Raw genomic sequence first — 21,957 nt, 5'->3', positions numbered from 1 at the left:
AGAACAAAAACTTCTTTGCAGACAAGGGGAAACTGTTATTTTTTTTCTATTTTACTTTTTTTTTCTTCGACCATAGCTAACAAAGACCCACATTCTGACTATATTCTTAACCTTAATCGATTCAATTGTTTTGAAACAAAATGGCTTCTGTTCCCTTTTTCATCTAAATGCTCAACCCTCAACATATTTGGGGATTTTAGAAAATGAACTTTATCATTTTGTCATCGTTCAGAGATGCTTTCAGCCTGTTTGTGAGCGTCTGAGAGCATCTGGTTGTTTCCAGGCTGCGGTGTAGCGCTGCTCTTCTCGTTCTGGTGTCAGCAGCCTCACTTTGCTGTTGTCTAATGGGCTCTGATAGCTCGATGCCGACTTGAGGAGCAGTGACATGGGAAGCTGGGCCGATCAAAGCTTCATCCCTAGGATACATGCTAATTCACATGCTAATGACGGAGTTGAGGTAAATGCCTTCAGACAACAGCAGATGTGGCAGGAACAGCATCTCCAGATGTCTTCATCTGTCCCCTGTGTGTCTTCAAGGATGACGAACACAGATGGGGTCCACCATACAGTAGGAAGTGATTTCTGTCTTCTTCGGAAGTGTTGCTGCTTCCTTAAAACATGCAGACGTCTCTCACAGGGACCTGCCCGAGGCGGAACAAAGCTGAAACAGTCCCAAAAGTCAACAAAATGTGGGGGGACTGGAGTTACCTGCATTTCTGTTGGTTTTGAAGTACTTTTTTTTTTTTTTTGTCTGCTGATGCTTTTTTCATGTGCAAAAAAGTTTCAGTCCAGCCACATTGAGCGACAGTTTTTGTTTAAATACACAAAAGAAGAAGTTATGGTACAACTTATTATAGACTATATTAAAAAGAAATCCTTATTAATCTAAAAAAGCTATGTATTGAACTTAAACTATATTATGAATGTACAAAAACTGTCTTTTTACTTTATTTATTTAATTTTATTATTACGCATAACATACGTTATGTCGTAATAGTGTACATGGGTTATTACTTTTTGTATTTTTTTGCACATTTTGTATTTGTATTTTTGCACATTTTGAACACCCTTCATTCTTTTGCACATTGCTGATGTTCTTCTCTTTTTTCTTTCTTCCTCTTTTTTGCACTGAACTGCTGTAGCAATTGAATTTCCCCAACGTGGGATCAATAAAGAATATCTTATCTTATCTTATCTTAAACTGCATCCCAATCTACACAATAATTTTATTGTAAAAGCGTTACACTTGATTATCTTAACTTGACTTTATGATCTTCTTGGCTTTGTTTAAAATGCCAAAGTATTAGGACATGTTCTGAATAAAACATTGTCAGCTGCAAGTGTCGTCAAAGCATCTTGTCCCTGCTCTTTTAAATCATATTTGACAGAATTAGACAACATATGTAAGGCTACAAACTTACTCCTTAAAGAGCTTGAATGTTCAAGAAAATCATCACAAATTCAAAACTCTTCATCAGACTCTTATGTGTCTGAAAAGATGTGAAGACACAAAAGATAATAAATAAATTACTAAAATAACAACAAAACCCAACATCAATTGAAAAGCGGTGTAGTACCAGAAAAACTAAATGGCACAAATATGTGAGTGAAATTCTGTCAAAAAAGCTCATGAAATTCCCTTAAATATTTGTCATACTGACATATTTTTGCTATAATAAAAGATGAGATGCAAAGGACTGTGTATGTCTAACATTTCTAAGGAGCAGAAATCTCAAAATAAGCAGTTTGTTTGTCCTAATTACCATCACTTACTTTTCGGTTTGTGTTATAATCTCTAATGTGTTACCATTATTTTGACACCAGCGGAAATACACTCACATAAATTTGGGCACGTCATTTTAAACATGTAAATCCATAAATCCTTCCAACAAAGAGACCCATTTGATGTCATTTCGACAAACACCGGGAAATAAATGAACCAGAGCGAATGAAAAGACAAAACTGCCTGAGGTTTCATGGAGCGGGTAGCCCTCTGAATCATCGACCTGCGTCGGTTCACAGCACAGCTCCTGTTACTTCCAGCGGGTTGTTAAAGCAGGCAAAACACCCGACCTGTCAGGTGACGCAGTAGTCAAGAGCACTCTGACATTCAGCTGCAACGAATTTCTGCAGACTGCTAGGAACGCTGTCAGCCCTGTGGTTCAACTCTCCATCAACAAACATCATCTTCGCCGGATTATCTCCAAGTGTTTGGTGGAGACTTCAAACACGCAGACTTATGAGCCAATACATTCCACCGCACACAAGCGTTAACTCAGCTAATAATCAAACACAAATAAGACTGAAACCTGTTTGTCTAAATAACAAAGATGTTCCATGAATCACAATAAGCAGGAAGAAACATCCAATTGCAGACAGATTTCCAGTCATGCTTGTTTCCCGTTAGGTATAGAAAACATACAACCAAAAAATATGTTAAAAGAAATTTTTAAAGTGCTTATATAGTACCTTTGTGGGATTGCATAAACAAAATCAATTTGCAAATTAAAACTAAAACTTAATTGTTTTGTTTTACAATCTTAAACCAAAATGATTAAAGATGAAAATATTCTAACTGTTTTTTCTAAAAACATGTTGGTACCGGGTAAGTTGAAAACAATAAACCGTATTTTCCGCACTATATGACACCAATAAATAATTAGGCGCAATGGCCTATTTTTGAAATGTCATATATAAGGCGCACTGAGACATAAGGTGCATTAAGTGAGACAAAAGAGTCAGAGATGAGTCCGTCAGTCAGACAGACTTATCAACTGTGTTCAGAGTAACTCTAGGCTATGTCTGAATGCCTTCCCAACTCCCCAACTACTAAATCACTATATTGTGGGATTATAGTGTCGTATATTTAAAAGAAATTTGGCTGCCATGCTCACTACTGTTTTTTGTTTTTTTTTCCTGTCCATTTTCTATAAGAAATAAGCAGGGTGGAGAAATCTAGAAGATCAAGTTAGTCCCCTGTGTTCTAAAGGGTTTAAAGGTGAGTAAGATATTCAGTGTGTCCATTCAGACAATGTATATCTCAGTCCTTAAATGCTTCGAAGTCCCATCTAAAAACTAAAGATTAATTCAGGTTCTCTGACGTGAATTAATGGCAAGAAAAGATGTGAGCACAGAGCATCACAAGTAGCAAATACAACACAAATTGTAATGAGTACAGATTAGGAAAAATGTGAAAACTGCTCTCTGCACAAACATGATGAATGTAGAGAAATGCAGGAAATAATTAATGTTTTATAGTTAAATGACTTCTCAGAATAGTGGGTTTTCTTCCTGTCACCATTCTTCTTTGTCAGAACTTGTTTTATGTCAAATTGCCTTTAAACAAGCTGCTTTGCAAGTGCGTGATTTTTCTCAGTGGTTTGGTCAGCTTCCACCTTTCATTTTCCCTTGTATTATGTGTTGAAACAAACAAACTAAACAAGATGAAGTTGTGCAAAGTCATCTCGAACAAAGTGAGCCAGAGTAAACACAAAGTCCTCTAGTAACAAATTTATAGGGTGACAAAAAAAGAAAAGGGGAAAGATGAATCGCATTAATAGATAATCTCAGAAATCCCCTATTGAATTCTGCAGTCATAATAATAACCCAATTTTGTTTAGCTCCTTCTCTGCTCCTGGAGTAAGATTAAAGCCGCAACCATCACATTCTTTTCTTTTTTATTTATTTGTTCTCTTTTTTGGAGTGAGACAACTCAGATAATAGGCATTTAGCTAAAAAAGCAAAAATATGTTTATATTTTCATTGAAAATTAGACTTCATTTTTTTTTCTCGAGCCTGGAGTGTTTATGAGTGTTTATGAGTTCAGAACCAACTAGGGTTGTGCCGATGGATGATACCATCGTCCATCATGATGGGTGACTGACATCACGATGGAGAGACACCATTGTGATGCCACGCCCCCGCCACGCTCCGAGTCGACACCATAAGCCGCGGTTACATGAGCAAAATATCTTGATCAGATCAATGGTCGGATTAGAATCCAACTGTGTACATGGGCCCAGAAAAACGTTTTCAGATTATAAAAAAACGTTCACATGGGTCACACTTTCGGTCGGAATAAATCATTTGCACATGCGCAGTAGTGTTGATAATACCGGAAGAGAAAATTAGTTCCGCTGAGAGGCTACATGCATAAATACGTCAGCTTGGTAATATACGAGATGATCTTAATCATTGTTACGGCTATTATGAAGCGCCTGTTTGCTCATCATTTTATTTTTAATCCGTGTGGTTAGTGCTTTTTCTGTTGAAGAACGGAGCCGGAAAGAAGCCCGTGTTAGCAGTATGCAAACAAGGGCTAACAACATTTAGCTTTGGATGATCATAAATCCATGCGGGAAAGGCTGCAATCTGCATCTTGGCTACACGCAAATATGTGGGAATAATAACATCAGCCTTTATTTTGTTGGGACACACGTGATTGTTTGAACGGTTTCTAAGGACTGAGCGACATTTCTGCTTTGAAGCTTACAAAGTGCCCCAAAAGCCGCTGTGTGTGCTGGCGGTCCGAGCTCTGCCCGGACACACACTTTACCGGGACACCCGGTTCTCCTGAGTTGGGTAGCTCGTTCACGTAGAGCTGCGGGACGGATCACAGTCCTAAGTCTCCCACAGGTAACAAAGCATCCTCCTTTCCCCTCAAACACAAAGCTGTTAAGTCCGTCTGCTCTGCTCAGAGACATGGTCGCTCGCTCCACCGGTCCACCTGACTATTAAGTGCAGGAGCGGACTACTTCTTTTCTATTTTGTTTGTTGTTGTTTTTTTTTGTTTTGTTTAAGTCATTTCCGTCAGTTTATACTGGATCATTGCGGATGAGTCATTAGTTGGGAAATAAAATAAATAAAGTAATAAAGTAAAATAACGAATAATAATTATATAAAAACGAAAAATTAACTCCCCACCCCCCACCCCCAACGATACCATCGTCCATCCTGATGGTTGACTGCAAACATCGTCAACTGCCAATTTCAGGGACATCGCCCAACCCTAGAACCTACAGCATACACAGTCAGAAATGTCCGTTCATCCACAATAGATGCTCTATAGAAGCGCTGAAACACTCCGGGCCGCTCAAAAGAAACCAAACGTTTGAACTTCACCGCCGGGTGAGATGAGAAAAATGCATTTCAGCCTAAGTTGTCAAAAGCATTGTTTGTATTAGAGGCTTTAGAGCAGCAGTGTTTGTGCCAGGAGGCAGGAGATAGTATTGATCATTATGCCTCTCAGTTTGACACGAGCTCATTAAAAGATTTGTGAATTGCAATGTTGGGTCACGTCTACATGTGGAGCATGTGTGTGATCTGTGTGCATCATGACAGCTTCAAGAAAATAGGTGGGCGAGGTAGGGTCGCTCATAATGGATCCTTCACGTTCTTCCAGATTCTTGCCTCCTCCAACATCCATGTTCATTCAGGCTCGCCAATTAACTTGACCAACCGTCTTGTGTGCTTCTTTCAGTCACCGTGCTAGCTGCACTCTTTTCCTCCTCACGTTTAAGCAAATTCCAGTGGTTTACAGATTGCCAGGGATTCTATTTGTGCCACAGGAACCTCCCGTGCAATTCTGCACTTGATCGGCGGCTCAGATGGGACACGCTGTGGTAAAACGGGCTGTGAGAATCAGCCTTGTCAATCTAAATTGCCACACGGGGGGGGCGGCGTTTCAAAGGAAACAGATAACACACAAACACCGCAACCAGCAATTGAATCCCATTCCTCAAAATGAAAGGCCGAAGTCTGAGGGTATCGGCTGAACTCCATCCTGCAAATCAAACTTTTTCCCATGTTCCAAACTCATTTTATCTCTGCTCTTACTTAATGCAGGCTGCGTGGTGAAGAAATTGCATTTGCCATTTCGCAAATCTGATTTGCCAGCGTGCTCCGCCTTGCCGCTCGGTCAGGAGGCCACACTTCAGCGCATTCCTAATACTGTGCAGAGCTCGTCGCCATCGTTGAGGGCGAAGGTGTCAATCACCTGTAGGACAGCAGCAGTAATGTCACCTGCTGCACTAACAGACAGACGGGGCTGGTGAGTGAGCGCTGATGATGCAACCGCAAAGAAAAGTTTGGTTTTACAACTTTTTGGGGCTGCTTCTTTAAGGCTGTTTGTCTCGTGGTTTATATTTTCAAAACTTGCAACCTGAGTATATTTATTTTTCAAAAATTAAAACAACTACCGGTACATTTTTTTGGCCCTCTCTGTTTGGAAAGCTCAGATCTAAACATGTAACCATCTTTTTTTCCCCCTGCCCTTCTGTTTCAAGAACTGCACAAAATTCACAATATTCCCCGACATCTGCCAATATGCTGCACTTTGTCAGATTTTTGTTCCTTTCCTGGTTAAAATTTGGTCAAATAGTCATTATTTGTTTGATTTCTAGTCCTGTGATCTATAACCAAGGTATAAGGCACCTTTGCTTTTATACTGTCAGAAGTAACGTTTGGCCATATGTATTTTAGCATCAATATTTTCTACTTGCTTCTTGAGTCAGTCATAGAAAGCTGCCTTTTTGAAAAATAATAATAAAAACCTTGTAATCTTTTACCCTTATGATTGCTACTTTCTCAGAATCAATTTGAAATGAACCTGAAAAATTATGGCTTAGTTTTCTTTTGAACATCTTAGTATTTTTTAGGGCAAAAACTAATTTTCCACATTTTTTATGCAAAATGTAGCAATTTTGTACTCTGAAGTTTTAAGTTTGTTCAGTTTGTAAAAAGGGTTTTTCATTAATACTTAAATTAGCTTTGAAATGAAATTTTGAAAATGTGTTGAATCTCAAATCAATGTCATGTCATGTATTTTAAAATCAATGCTTACTCTAATTATCCAACCCCACTCAAGATGTCCCAGCACATCTCAAACACACATGATAGTCAGTTTTGAGTTTATCAGCTTCCTTTGAAACCAAAAAGAACCCTTTTGTATTTCTTTATTAGCAAACCTCAAAACCTCTATAGAGTCGTCCTCATTCACCCCAATTGCATCAATTGCAGAGAACATAATGTCAATGCGATAAATGGACAGTCTGGTATTTCACCCAACTTCAACAGCCCATTGTTCCTCCCACTATCTTCAAACAGAATTGCATACACTGAAGGAGATTTAGACAAATCTCAAACTTCATTGTGGCTCAAATGGATTTCCAATTACATTTGTCAATACAGACAATGAACCACAAAATAAAATAAAAAAAGAATCGGGAACCCTTTTAAAGGCCAAAGCAATCCAGTGCATTAGTGTTTTTTTTTTTTTTATTCTTTCTTTCCTTTGTGTTTTTCTAACCCTACACTAAAGTCAAATTAAAGTGGTCTGAAAAACTTAATAAAACAGTAATAAAGACAGACGCAGTGCAGTTGCATGTTGGGAACATTACTTTCTCATCACCTGAAGGCTCTTTCTTAAATAAAGTGTGCATTCCTGAAGGCATCGCAGACACAGATGGGAGAGTCCTGAAATATTAACCATAAAATGCATAAGATATTTGCAGGGAGCCTGCCTCCAGGATGAGTTTGACTTCTCCAGAGAGTAGCTACACAGTAAAAGAAGTAATGACATATTTGTGTGGGATCTCCTGGGACTTTTACTTCCATAAAGACAGAGGGACTGGGAGCCCGGCTTGTTTAGGGCTATAAACAGTGAAGGGCGAGTAAATGCTGCTCAGCGGAGCATGAGAGCAACCGCCTTCCTGATCACTCCCAGGCACGTACCAGAAGGATCGCTTAGCCCACACAGTTGCTTTCGTTGTGTTTGTTTTTGCGCTGTGTCGTTCCTGCATTTTCTCCTTGTCTTTCGTCTCAGCAGGTCGTAGAGAGCAACATGTCTGAAAGCACACAGATTAGAGTCTGTTTGCATTCAAATTGGATGCGCACAACCTGATTTGTAAGCTCACTTTGTAATTGCAGCATTACACCGGATGAGTGTGGCTGAGACACAAGATGCATGTCAGAGGAGTGAACAGAGAGAACGGAGGATATTAAAGACATGAAATGGAGGATCTCTTCACATAAAACATGTCTTTTACCCCCCAAAAACCAAAAATGATCATGTTTTCATTAAAAAAAATGTTATGATGAGCTCATCCTCTGTAAGCAATTACTGGTTTTGTCAGTAAATCCTATTTTCCATGTACTTTCACATATGTGCTGCAGGAACAAATAGAAGTTGTGAAGTTGTGTTTTTATTTACAAAGAATAAATTTGAACACATTTTTCTATATTTCACTATTTTGTAAATGTGTATATTTATCAATTAACCTCTTGACGCCTATTCATGCACATTTGCATCAAACCACTTTGGCTCCAAAATTATCTTAATTTAACATCTATTTGAAAACAAAAACATTAAAACCTAAGTGATTTTTTTTTAGAAACAATTTCAGGCATCAAGGGGTTAAAGCAAACAACAAAATGTCAGTGTTTAGTGCTGTCTTTGACATTATAGAGCTGGTTAGTGTAAGATCTGCTATTGGACAGATGAGGGGGGAGAAATAGGGAAGAAATGTTCCACGCATTTATTCTTTATGTTAAATCAGGTAAATTACACCATCTACGTACTGATTTGTAAATTTTTCAGCATTTTGAGTCTTAGGTGTTCATTCAGTTCACTTTAAATACAAATTTGCAATCTGACGATAGCATTTTGTTGTGATTGGAATTAGACGGCATCATCACAAATGCACTTTATGTCCATTTTACTTTACATGAAAAACTGGGAGGTGAAGAGCTTCTGCCTTGACTGCTGCTGGGAGATGCTGCTGCATGAAGACAGCAAAGTTTGGTTTGCTCTTCAACTTTACAACTTCTACTCTTAATGTTCTGGTGACACAAGAGGGCAGTGCGAGAATGACAAGGGCTCCATGTCAGAGGCAACACCAAAATATTAATAATAATAGTATTTCAAATAAAAGTGGTGGTTTCTATATCAACACTGTCTGAGGGTTTTGGCTCTATTTTTGACATAAAGGCGGCCATAATTTCCATACATAATTGCAAACAGGAGGATTAAACCACTTTCAAAAATGGCTGGTTCCTGACCAAGGTTTTGGTGCATCTATACATGTTTAAAATACTGTCTAAATAATACAAAAAAAAAAATGTGAACACGCTAATTCTATTTTTTTCAGAAATACAGTGAGTTTGTTGCTTTTCAAAACACGAAATGATCATTAACAATAGTTTGAAAATGCAATACGTAGGATTACAAAACACTTTCAAATGACTTTTGTTAATAAATTATTCATTAAATTAGAAATTGTAATGTGTCTTATTATTTGATTCAAAATTATCAAAAAGCTGTATGACTATTTCAAACACCATCATTGTCCACCTTAATGTTTATGTGTTAGGTACAATATTTTTAAAAGCCCAATTCACTTATATTTGACTCATTGGTAAAATGCAAAAGCACTGATTTATTCTAATTTAGGTTTAATTTTTTGTCCTTTTTGAGTCTTGTTTATGGAATTTGAGTAGTCGAACAGGAAAAATTTGTCAAATTAAGTAAACATGTACCAATTCATTTTCTTAAACAGGAATAGCATTGTTGCATTGCATTTGTACTACAACAGTACATCATGTAAATTGAATTTTGATGTTTTGAGTTAAAAAAAAGGAAGAAATCTACATAATATAATAAGACCATTTTCACATAAATGTGAATTTCAGCTTTAAAATGACCTTTTACATCGAGGCCATATGTTGGTAGCTGGTTTATATTTGTCAATGAGATGGAGAGATGTTTCACAGATTTTTTTAATTTACTCTTGTCTGCTTCGTATTACTGTGCAAGTGTTTACAAAGTGTGTAAATATTTATATGCAATAAGACGTGCAATAAAAGTCAAATCTATTTATAAACGTGTTCTTATAAAAGTAAAAGTAGGAGGTGCAGACACAGCTTTCCAGAACCGTCCTGTCATTATTCTCCTGGTCGTCAAAACCTTCTAAGTGTCCAAACTTTATGGTAAATATAGGAAGCAACCTGAAATTTTAAAAAGCAGCTGAAGACATTACAAAAAAGCTGATTTATTCCCTTTATGTCTGTAGTTCTTATTTGTATTACTTAAGTTGGACTGCACAGTGGAGTACTGGTTAGCGCCATCACTCCACAGTGAGAAGGCACTGCTTTTAACACCTTTTTGTGTGTAGGTTTTCTCCGGAGACTCTGGCTTCCTCCAACAGTCCAAAAACCTGCTTCATGGGTTGATTGATTATCCAAAAATGTAAGTTTGCATGTGCGTGTGTGAGTGCATGCATACGTGCGTGTGTGTGTGTGTGCGTGTGTGTGTATGGCCCTGTAACAAGCTGGCAACTTGTTAAGGAACCTTCACCCAATGGAGCTGGGTTGGCTCCAGCAACCTCAAAAAGGATACAGCCAGTTCTGTAAATGAATGGATGGATGGATGGATGGATGGATGGATGGATGGATGGATGGATGGATGGATGGATGGATGGATGGATGGATGGATGGATGGATGGATGGATGGATGGATGGATGGATGGATGGATGGATGGATGGATGGATTGCTTTGGTTTCACAATTTCCTTTTATATTGTTATCCATGTATTTTCCAGTTAAATTTAGGGTTAGAATAATTCAGAAAGGGTTAGCTGGAGGAAGCTGATTTGCTGTGGCGACCCCTGAAGGGAAAAGCTGACAGCAAAAGAATAACATTATAAAGTGGTCCCCTCGCTACAGGATGGGTCACCCTTCACGGACCCACTGTTTTACAGATTTTTTTTTTTACAGAGCAATCTGTGTTCTACGTCCTGATTGGCTGTAGATCTTGTCAATCTCATCTGTGCCGTGTCTCCAGTAGAGAAGAATGTGTTCAGTTTGCCAGATTTACATTCATTTTCTATCGCAATCAGATCTGTGTTTTCATTTTACTATAATGGACCCTTTTTTTTTATGAAGGTTTGAAATTGAGATTTTAAACAAGAGAAAAAAATCTGAAAATGTTAATGTTTGTCTGAGAAAAGTGTATAAAGTGTGTTGTGAGGAATGTAACAGCCCTGATAAAATGTGGAATCTTTCAGCTTGCCCTTCAGGGGTCACTACAGCGAATCAGCTTTTACTGATTCGCACATTGGCAGAGATTTTAATGTTGGATGTCCTTCCTTTATTTTACCCGAGCCAGGGACCTGCACAGGGGGACCCAGGCTTGGGCTACATAGTTAGGCAGTAGCGCAAAGAGTCTTGCCCAAGGACCCACACTGCATGAAGCTCATCATGGGAATCAAACCCTGATTTCCTTTGTTGCCGATCCTGCACTTAACCAACTGAGCCATCCAGGATCTGATTTATGGAATGTTTACTCCGCGGTAAACTTGGCAACACTTTATTGCCAACTGCAGACCACTTTTTGTTTGTTTAACCTTCACTTTCTTGCTTGATCCACATAAATAAAAAAAATGTATCCAAAAAAAAAAAAAGGTCCAGGGTCAAAATGAAGCAATGAAGGTCTTTATGCCGGAGAAAAGAAAACAGGATTTTTGAGATCAGAGTTTAAAGTGAATTATCAAGTACAGAAGTGGGTGTTTCAACAGATAGTAAAAAAAATTATGCATCTTTATTTCTTCCGGGAAATTGTCTTTTTACACAATAAAGGCCATTCAGATTGGTCATCAAGGGACAATCAAAGAGCGTCTGTACAGACTAAGGTGGCATTTACAACACAGCCCTTATTCTTCCTTAAGCAATGCTTCCAACAAATGCACAGCAGATGTACACACTTCAAATACCAAAACTATGCTTTCCCACTGCACATATCTGCTTTATATCCAAGAACATATGTCTCTAAATGGCACTTGATTCTGTAATCGCAGTTTAGCACTTTACAAACTCACACAATCTATCGTCTGCGATCGTCCTCAATTGTCTTCAAACGAACAAATAATGTGACCTTGACGTTGCAGATGGAATATTTTGGCGGGACTTTAGCGAATAAATTACGAGCTGGCTGTTAACTGGGTGTTACCATAGCTATGAAGATGCATACTCAAGCATAAATAGATTGCTTCAACGCCATAAAAAGATGTGAGAGTGTCAGCTGAGACAGCATTTGCGAGTGACTTTCTGTCAACCCTTCCCAGAATTCCACCCAACCAACACCTCATTAATTTGTGACAAATCTTCTGATATCAAACAACTGTGATAGCTTAGAAAAAGTGGCACCACATTGATGCCAGAACGTGTTACATTATAATTCTGCTGCTTTTTATTGCCTTTGCTGGATGATTTCCAACTTTTCTGGCACTTCTTGTCTTTGGAAGCTTAAATAGATCTTCCTGGACAGACTGACAATATGCCATCATTAATCCAGCTGGGTGACAGACCAAACTATTTAATGCCTGACATTTTGTCATGTAAATAACACTGTCCCTGTGCATGTTTTGTACACGCCTGAGAAATATGTCCCTTCTCCCTTGGCGAGAGTGATCTTTTTACCAATAACCTTTTATTCTTCTGTGAAATACTGGAAGCGGTTTAACATGTTTTTATTTATTTTTTTACTGCTTAACTAAATATAGGGGACAGTCTGTCTGTAACTTTCAAAGATATTTTGTTAATGGTTAAATTAGTTGTGTACAAAGTAGGGGAAAGTCAGCTAAACACCAATAACATGGAAAAAAATTGTCATTTAAGAATTGTGCCCCGGCACATATACTGATCACAACACATCCATCCTAGAGCTTAAAAGACTTTAGAAAGATTGATAGAAGGGAGGGGGTTCTCACATTGTGACATCAGAAAGTAGGGAACAGCCCCTTCCAGAAAGATTCTGCGCTGCTAACACCGCCCCCAGGCTAACACACACACAGACACTTTCTCCATGGAGCTAGCAGTTATAGGCAAAACATTTTTATTTGCACAATATGCACATCCATCTCTGCAAAAATTCAGATGTTTGTTTTCATGGGGGAAATGCAGTAACACTGCAGGGGCAGGTTGATGTCATGAAATGGGCGGTACCCAAAAGGAGCGAAAGGCGGTGCCTAAGAGATCGAGTCATCTTACTTCTGGGTAGGAAAATGAGCTGTGAAAATAACTAATATTTCACCAAAAATTGTTTAGTCTGCCAAAGGTAATATACTATCATATACATATATATAAATAATTTGCTCTGTTAAAAATAGCATGATACAGGTCATATACATCATTACTCAAATTCCTAAGATGTCTCCTCTTTGAAATACAGATTTTGTTGCTACAACGGTGCTCGTATGTTCAACAGCTCCCAAGCTTCACACTCACTTTGAAGCTGACACAGTATTATGAACACATCCAACAGACCTTAAAGTAAAAAAAAGGTTGTTTTATGACAAAAAATTAATCACCTAGGAGAGAAGCTATGCTTGAAGCACCTTGCAGAAGTTTATCCACTTCAATTTAATTCAGTGACATTTTAAAATGATCAGGGATCAACTTAGACGCAAAATCCACCGACTCATTTGTCAGCTTTTCAATCCAATTCTGCTGTAAAAGGATGCTGTCAGATGTTTCTTTGTCATCCTACACTGCTGTTCTCTCCACCTACACACCTCAACAACAGTTCACGAAGGTCCAAAATCCACCTTTGCACTAGGGAAGAACCAGGGGAAGCTGCACAATGCAAACATTGGTTCTTCCAGTTTTTTTGAGGTTTCAGGTCAATGACAAATGTCCAGGTAATGAGAACAAGCTGAACTTTAGGTAAATGTTGGACTGGAAAAGGCACGAAAAGCAATATGAAAAAAGAAGCTTAAATGAGTACATGAATTTGTGTCAGTGTGGCATATACTGCATCGATCCTTACATTCACAGTCAGCAGCTAGTTCATTCATATGCCAAACACACGTTCATAGTCACAACCCTCTTCTTGCATGTGTTAGGCTTGTGTTACTCCCCCAGACTGTATTTCATGAGTCACAATTACAACCACAATTCCAAGCTGATACACAGGATTCCAGCAACGTGGGAGGCTTGAGCTTTGTAAAAAGCATTAGAGGTTAAATAATAGCAGCAACTGAGCCTTCATCTGCTCAGCGTGTGGCTGACACATTGATTTATTTATAAAGATTGTAAAGGATGAGCACATCTGCCTCTGAATATAGCCACAACTATAGATATTTCGAGTGGGATTGTGTCCATTCTTACACACCTCAAGTTAATCTGCAAAAGAAGTATGCATTTACTTTTTGCACACATATGTTCACAAGGCCGAAATGAAACTTTCTCTCCGTCTTTTTATCTTGAGCTACTGTAGCACAGAAGCAGCTGAGGCTTAGAATGGAGGGTATGGGAGTTACAGATATGAGTTTGACTTGGGTTCGTTGAGAGTGAGGCTGTGAGGCCAGACTTTGATGCTGCGGAACAACGCAGACCCCTGCAAAGATGTGTTTGAGCTTTTTCAGTCATGATAAGAAATTAATTTATTGGTTTTGTTGCCTTTGAGTCAATGCTGATTAAACTTTGACTTTGAGGAACTAACAGTCAGAGAGCTGTCCTCTCAGCAGATTAACTTATCTCTGAACCAAAATCTTATAATAAGGCCCAGCTGTCATACTCTCATTGTTTTGGCATGCTCTTGATTCAGACACAATCACAACCTTGACTCATAAATATTCACAAAAACTGGTCAAAAGTTGGAACGCTTCAGAAAATGCTTTCAAATAAAATAAACAACCTTACCCATCCATGGCATAACCATGGCAACCATTCAAATGTCAATGAATTTGAAAATATTTGAGATTGTCTACAAGCAAAAAATTCACACCTACAGTATAGACACACTTTCCCATTCATTTGAATGAGAAGGTGTGTCCAAACTGTACTTCCTCACTGCCATTAAACTCTTGCAAGGTTCTCATGAACTATGCCCACCGTCTTTTCACTGGAGCAGTTTCAAAATTTAAAGACTCACTCCAATCATCCTTTGATCTATTTTAAAAGTGGTCCCAGTTGGCTTTTAATTTTTAGGGAAAAAAAGAAAAAAAAAAACATTGTTTTCTGGGACATATCTTCTGTGGTTAGCCTACCCTCACTTCCCATCATCCATCTGTTCACACTCTGTTGCGCTAGCTTACAGCCCCCCAAAACTAACATTGCCAGTGCAACAAAAATGGCGAACAATATTGGTGCTATCCAGCAGTGAAGTTTTGGAGCCAGATGCCAGCTCAGACAAGGAAAATGAAGATATGTATGAAGCTTGTGGCCCTCCCAGCATATTTTCCACGTTACAATACAATACAATATTTTTCTGCATTTTTTTGTCTGCTCCTGATTCACAACAATTTGAGTAAAGAAATAGTTTTTTTCTCAGCTAATTTTTATATGTGTCCTCCATCATGAGAAAATGTACACACGAATATGTTAAAGACACCAAAAACATAAATCTTATTGGAGCGGGTCATAAAAATCTTTCTCCCCATTGACACCTAAAGAACATGCACTCTTTTAACTGCCATAACTCTTTGACTATTTACACCATTAGCATAAGTGAATTTTTGCTGTTAGGCAACATGTTGGCACAAAGCTTTTTTTTTTTTTTGCCGTGCAACAGAATTCACTGATTTATGTTGCCGCCGTAAACCTACACTACTGCAAACTGTTGCATGTTCGCGCAAAGCTACGTTTTTGCGCTTTAGACTCTGCTGGAATTACGGTAATTGCGCCAACGGTTGATGAGTTACGGTAGGCCAAAGAATGTCAACACTGAAGCTAATGCTCTGGTGGTAAAGGGTTACCGGTAACTGTCAGTCACTAAAATCTCACAAAGATGGAGGCCTTGGAAATATACTCTTAAAACTTTCAATTTAACAAGAAAATGAAATCAGATAAAGTTAGGTCCCGGGAGGGCTGGGTATCACTGCCAACTTCAAATTAGATATATAGGGTCAAAATGTAATATGATTAGACTTATGACTTGATCCAATTCATTTTACTATGGATTAATTTATCCATTTTCCATATCAGAAGCAATAGATCTTGGTCATAGAAATGTTTTCACCATTTATTTAAGCTGAACAAAAGTGGCACCTGCAAAAACATTCTTAGTGCTTTCATTAAAAAGACTAACCCCTATTTTCCAGAGCAGAGTTAAAGGAAAACCAATCTTGTAAGTAAAGATCAATACAAATTGATAAAATCAATTGACCTAAACCTAACCTTAGACCCAAGATAAACAGATCGATGCATCTTTCTAGGATCATGTTAACAATTTAGAACACATTAACACTAATTGCCCAAGTTTGAAAGGCCTGAAAATTGCGACACATGTTTATTAGCCCCAAAAATGGAAAACGTTGTATGATTGCTATGGTCCATTGCATTTTTAGGCTGCCATTTTGGATCAAAACATGACTTTTCCTGCACTATGACAGAAACCTAATTAAAAAAAACATGTTATTACGTTCCCAGAGGGTGGCCAGTAGCCACTTCTGAAGCCACCTAATGGAAGTTAAGATATCTCCCCTGCTTACAGATTTAATTGTAAATTTGTATGCTCTCCACAAGCTTTTGAAAACCACTCGAGACAAAGCATTGTTGATATCTAACTCAACAAAGCTGTGTGCTTTTTTATATCATCCCCATCATTTGTTATCTCCAAGGAGCAAACAATACTGCAGCACAAAGGACAGCTGGAGCAAGTGCTAATAAAATGTGGTTGTAACTTTAATGTGCACCACACTTTAATGCTCCAAGGAACTCAGGCAGAAAATGTCCCCAATATTGAAGTGTTCCTCTTGGCATTCAGGAGCATCACCAGCTGGAACAACCACTAATCTTCTTTCACTTCCACTTCTATTGTGCTCTTTAAAGCACAGAATTGAGGATCATTTAAAGTTCAAAGCCCACATGTAAAAATAGTGGATAAATGTGTGTTTTTTTCAGCTGACAAGAAGATTTATAACAGAAGACTGTGGACTGAAAATGTAGTTTGAAGGAGAAAAATCTGATGGCCATTTTTTTAACCTTAAATATGGTTTTATTGTTTAAATGCAGCAATACAATTTTTCTGATCACGTTTTTTTTTTTTTTTTTTCCATAACTAAACTCTTACTTCCTTGATAGGGTTGCATTGGTTACATTGAAGGTTTTACTTCATGTGGCGTTTGGAATAGAACAAACATTGGAAGACTTTCTGGCAGCATGAAAGACTCATACACCAACCTGCTTCATCTGTGAACTGTGACTCCCTGCAGACTAACACCATGTTGGATGTGGGGTCCAGGATGCTTGTTAATAGAACCCTAAAATAAATCATCTGAGTGAATTGTCTGATCAATATGAGGGAAATTGGATTGTCAATCTCTTTAAAAGCACTTCAAAATGGATTTCAACTGTTTTTGTTGCATAAATTAAACTTTTCTGAAAACAATTTGGTCATTTTTTTGTAAAATCAGTTATTTTTAAAGCCATCTGTTTGTTGTCTTTATCAGTCCAACTGTGTAAAAGTTGTCATCATTGGTTATATATTAAAAAAATCAACAATGGTACAGTGACATTCAGTTACTTAAAGTCTGTTACAATAGAACTTGGAGCAGCATTTATAACAAAATTCCAGTTTTATGTTCAACTTCTTTTTGATTTTGTCTTTTGAACTTAACTGACAGTTAAATCTTTGTCTAATGTAGTTTCCCATTCTTGTTGGTTACAACAATTTTATTTGATCTAGCTTTAGTTTACAGAAGAAATTTGAGATAAAACATACATCCACATGTTTGGAAAGACACATCCTTATGCATGTGTGCAGCATGTTTTCCATCTCTGTCTTTTCCTGCAGTATGGAGAATATAGGAGAAAAACTCTATAAGCAACTTTTTAGTATATTTGAATCTCCCTCCTCAGACCTTTGGTAAGAACTCAGATGCATGAAGCTGCTGGTGTTGCACACTGGTTCTCCACATGGTAATCTCAATCAGAGCCTCTCCCTCTCTCGCTCTCCCTCTCGCCATCACCTGAGAGGATCTGCGTGCAATCCAGAAACTGCAGCCAAAAACTTTGCTGCAGCAAAAAGGGGGAGGACAGCTGATTTGTGCCTGTCCTCAAACCTGCAGATCTTCATGGAGTCCGCGCGCCTCAGCTTAGCTGCGCGGGCTGAACAAATGCACAATTCTCTGAGAGGACAAACAGCAGGTTCATCAGAGATCAGTTGTATCCGTCTGATTACACACACGTGTACGTTGAAGCGCTCGCGTGTCTGTGAGCACACGCGTTTGACGCGCAGCCAAAGCGCGCTCATCATTGCTCTGAGCACGCGTGGTGAGACACTTACGCTGCTGTTCTGGCCGGACCAGTGGACCATGGCTTGGTTGTGGGACGAGTCTCCAGTCAGGGCGAACGTGGAGCTGTTCACCTTCGGCTCCTCGTGCCTCGCGCCGGCGCTCCTGCGCTCTTCTCCGCTCCAGCGCAGCTCTGCGCGCAGCACTCTGCGCACTGTCTCTGCGTCCTGGTGATCAGCCGCGGAGTCTCCGGCTAAATCACCGCCGCTGCTCCTCCTGGCGCGCGCTCCAAAACTGGCTGAAACTTTGCTCTGAGCAAAGTCGTCCGTGCTTCGCTCCGCGGGCCGGCTCCCTGTACTCCGTTTAAGCCGCGGCTCCACGTTTGGAGCACACTCCGCGAATCCATCCTCACAGGGGAGTCCCTGCGTTCCCAAAAGTTCTCCCTGTGCCCCAGTCCCGGACTCGCCCGTGTTCAGTTTTATCAGTAGTTCCCGTGCGCGCCACTTATGTCCAAGGTGGCATGACCTGCAGGTGATTTCAGCCGTGGCCGCGTGAAAGAGACACGGCGTCAAGAGTAGCAGACACCAAAGCGCGCGGGGCCACTTTGGGCTCAAGCCGGCGTACAGGTGCATCTCTGTGGGCTCAAAGGTTTGCGAAGCCCGATCTCCGTTCCCGGACTCTGCACTCAGTCTCCCGGTTCCTGCTGCAGGCGCGGCGCAGACTAAAGTGCGCCCCAACTTGAAGGGTTTGATGAAATGAAGCCTTGCGCGCACGAGGGAGGAGCTGAGCATTCAGATGTGCAGGAGGACAATGTTGCGACTGTCTTTTCCCTTAGTTGTTATTTTCTACCTTCATTAAAGCGCAGACTCAGACCTGCTCCTCCATTCAGTCATTTTTAATTCTGCTGTCAAACTTTAAATGAATCAGTTTGATTTTTTTCCCCAAAGAAGTGCAGCAGCGGGCATGGAGTTTTGGGGAGCTGCAAAGCTTTTATTTAAAGATCACGTGGGATTGCCCCTGGTTTGGCATGCAGCTGATTTCATGGCCCTTCGCGATTTTACAGCTGATTGTCTGAAGCTGCGCAGCTGAGGGAGGAAGCCCGAGCTGCATCAGGAGGAACGCTCCCACTTTCTGCCGGAAAATGGTGCAACAAGCATCCCGGCTTGAGTGGATTTAATGAAAGTTACACGTCTTTGACAGGAACCCAGCAGCCCTGAGAGTCTAATCACGGCAAGTTTCTCCATGCTGATGAGCGCCTGCTTGCCAAAAGGGCTGTACAAATGGCCGCAGACTTCTGCAACAGCTGGCTGCTTTCTTCTTCACAACAGAGATGCCATCAGGGGGTGGAATGAGCAGACTGAGCCTGGAGAGGCGATTAGTTTTACCGCGAGGAAGAAAAAAATATCTATAGGCTGCAACAAAGTGAGATTAAAGAGCAATGATTAGTGAACGATTGCCAAAGCTTTGTGCCCAGTTAGACAAACGCTTCCTCTGCAGAGATGTTGCATCCTGTGATCTGAATAGAAAATTCTTCCCTTTCATCTTGCAGTGTTGCTCATTATATGGATTTTTCTGCATAAACGATGATGATGGTCGAAATTGAGTTAATTCTGAGGTGCCTCAATGCTTTCTGTATTATCCTCCTCAGCCCAGGAAACACTTTAGCATCTTTATGAAAGGGAGGAGAGAGTTTGCAGCTGCAACGATAAAACAGAGACGCTTGAATATTTTCCTCGAGCCACCCAGGAGTTCTCTGCATACATCTGAGGACATGAAGTCTACAAAATATTTGTTTTTAAGAGTAAAGCATGTTTAAAATCCACTTGGAGGGAAGCTTAGCATTACAGAAAAAACATTGCACAACAAAAGGAAACTGAATGACATTGTTCTCCAACTAATGAATACAGGCATAAATCTATAAGAAAATCTTGCTATTTTTAATAACATAAAGGCCACAAGACAAAAACGTCCTATCAGCATTGGCTGGAATATTTAAAACCTCTTGTTTATTTTTGTTTTCTGAAAAAAGGGATTTTTTTTCAGATAGGAGGTTTTTACTTTGAGCATCAATATTATGGTAGTCATCTAATTTATTGCAGTTATTGTCTGAAAGTGATGTTGAAAGTCAGAACTCTAACGTGTTTTTTTTATATTGTAATATTAGAAAATATATTTCAGCTTTTGTGGCTATAAATGAACTTCTATTAAAACGTTCAAATTTTCTAATCCATTAAGGGAAGTAATTGTTTTTTAAAGTACAACTCATTTTGGAAAAAAATGATATCTTTGCAAAGTTTGGTAAGCACTTGTTCAAACAAATTTAATTTATTACAACAGAATTCTTTAAGATTCTTTTAAGGAATTTCCCAATAATTTTAAAAAATAAAATATATTTTTTAGGTGTAGTGTATTGTGTAGTTACATTAGGGTGCACAATAGAGTTAAAATAAATCTTTTGTTTTTTTGTTTGATGGGTGCAGCTTTAGTGAAAGTGGCTCCTTCAGAAAACCCGTACAGGAGAGAAAATCATCGCGACTCGCTGGACGAGGCAAAAAAATTCAGTCGATATTCCATCTCTGTGGTCAAGCCTGCTGCCTCTGAATTCTGTGTGCAGTAAATGCATTGAAAGTGCCCAGGGCCAGCAAACATGCAGGGTTAGCAACTTGGTTCTGTCATTCAGCCTGCAAAAAAAAAAAAAAAAATTTGCAGTGTTGAAGCTGAAAATTTCATCTTCCTTGGAGGGAAGCTATGAAAATTTAAGGTGAACCAAAGGACACCCTCGAAGTATTGGTGAGCCATGAAAATAGCAGTTAAACAGTTTTTATTCAACACAAAGTTGAAAAGACCCCCCAAAAAAGAATTGATAATTATGAAAACATATAAAAACAAACTAACATTATAAAAGATTTAAAGAGTCCATGTAACTTGAGTTATGACATGAAGTTTTTAAAAAATGGCTGCAGTTTAAAATTAAGAGCTGCTGACTTTTCAGTTACATCTTGATTTACTTGGAGTTGCAGAGAGTTTAAGGTAAAAGTGTTTCTGAAGCCTATTTAATATCTAATTTCTATGCCTGGTTTGGGAAATGAATATTCATCTTTATAGTTTTTAGAATTAATTTGACTCATCTTACTAATACAGGTCTTATTTTGAAGTTTGATTAATTTGGTTGGCCGGGTGAAGATATCAGAACAGTTAGAAAAATGTGTCTTAAAACAACTAATTTAAAATTAATACAGGTTATAAAGTTCAGTCCGTGGATATTCACTGGTCAGGTATACTTTAAATTTGGTTTGATAAGGCAGACCTTTTGCTTTTTTCGTGCTACTATGAATGTTTTTGTTTTATTACTATGCAAGTTTCTATGACTGTTTTTGGGTTCTGTGTACAAAACGCACGTCCATTAAACGGGAGTTGAATGTTAAACCAAGTTGAACTCTGGTTATTATATTTGAACAGTGTCTCCTTTATTTCAGGGAGTCCCAACCTTTTGAACATCGATCATAGAGGAGAAATTAATCTGAACGTGCATCACTTGTCCGGTGTGAACGAAGCATTACTTAAAACCCAGACATCCCCTTTCCTGTCCTGTCAGACACCAATCGGTCACCGCTGATGGTCGCCCTCGTTGAGTTGATTCTGCCGGAAGTTTCTTCCTGATGTCTCTTTTAGAGGGAGTTTTTCCTCTCCACTGTTGGCTTTTGCTTGCTCAGAGCAGGATTTACCATGC

The 21,957-nt window shown here is 39.0% G+C and overlaps 1 protein-coding gene across 2 annotated transcripts in view; it reads right to left on the bottom strand.

The window, feature by feature from the left end:
• The window catches only part of LOC101163788 (VPS10 domain-containing receptor SorCS1), a 167,268-nt gene extending 148,097 nt beyond the window's left edge, over positions 1–19,171 (bottom strand). The window contains exon 1 of one of the 2 annotated variants that reach the window (XR_002292451.2): positions 18,281–19,171. Coding sequence is in view for 1 of the 2 variants with exons in the window: in XM_011488553.3 (XP_011486855.2) it covers positions 18,281–19,018 (738 nt within the window). In the remaining variant the exon portion in view is untranslated. The remainder of the gene's footprint in view (positions 1–18,280) is intronic. The other variant, XM_011488553.3, reaches the window with a different exon arrangement.
• Positions 19,172–21,957: the final 2,786 nt, after the last annotated feature.

Source organism: Oryzias latipes, chromosome 1, assembly GCF_002234675.1.
Source record: "Oryzias latipes chromosome 1, ASM223467v1".
NCBI classification, from domain to species: Eukaryota; Metazoa; Chordata; class Actinopteri; order Beloniformes; family Adrianichthyidae; genus Oryzias; species Oryzias latipes.
The sequence above is the reverse complement of the archived record's forward strand: the minus strand, read 5'-3'. Positions and strand labels throughout refer to the sequence as shown.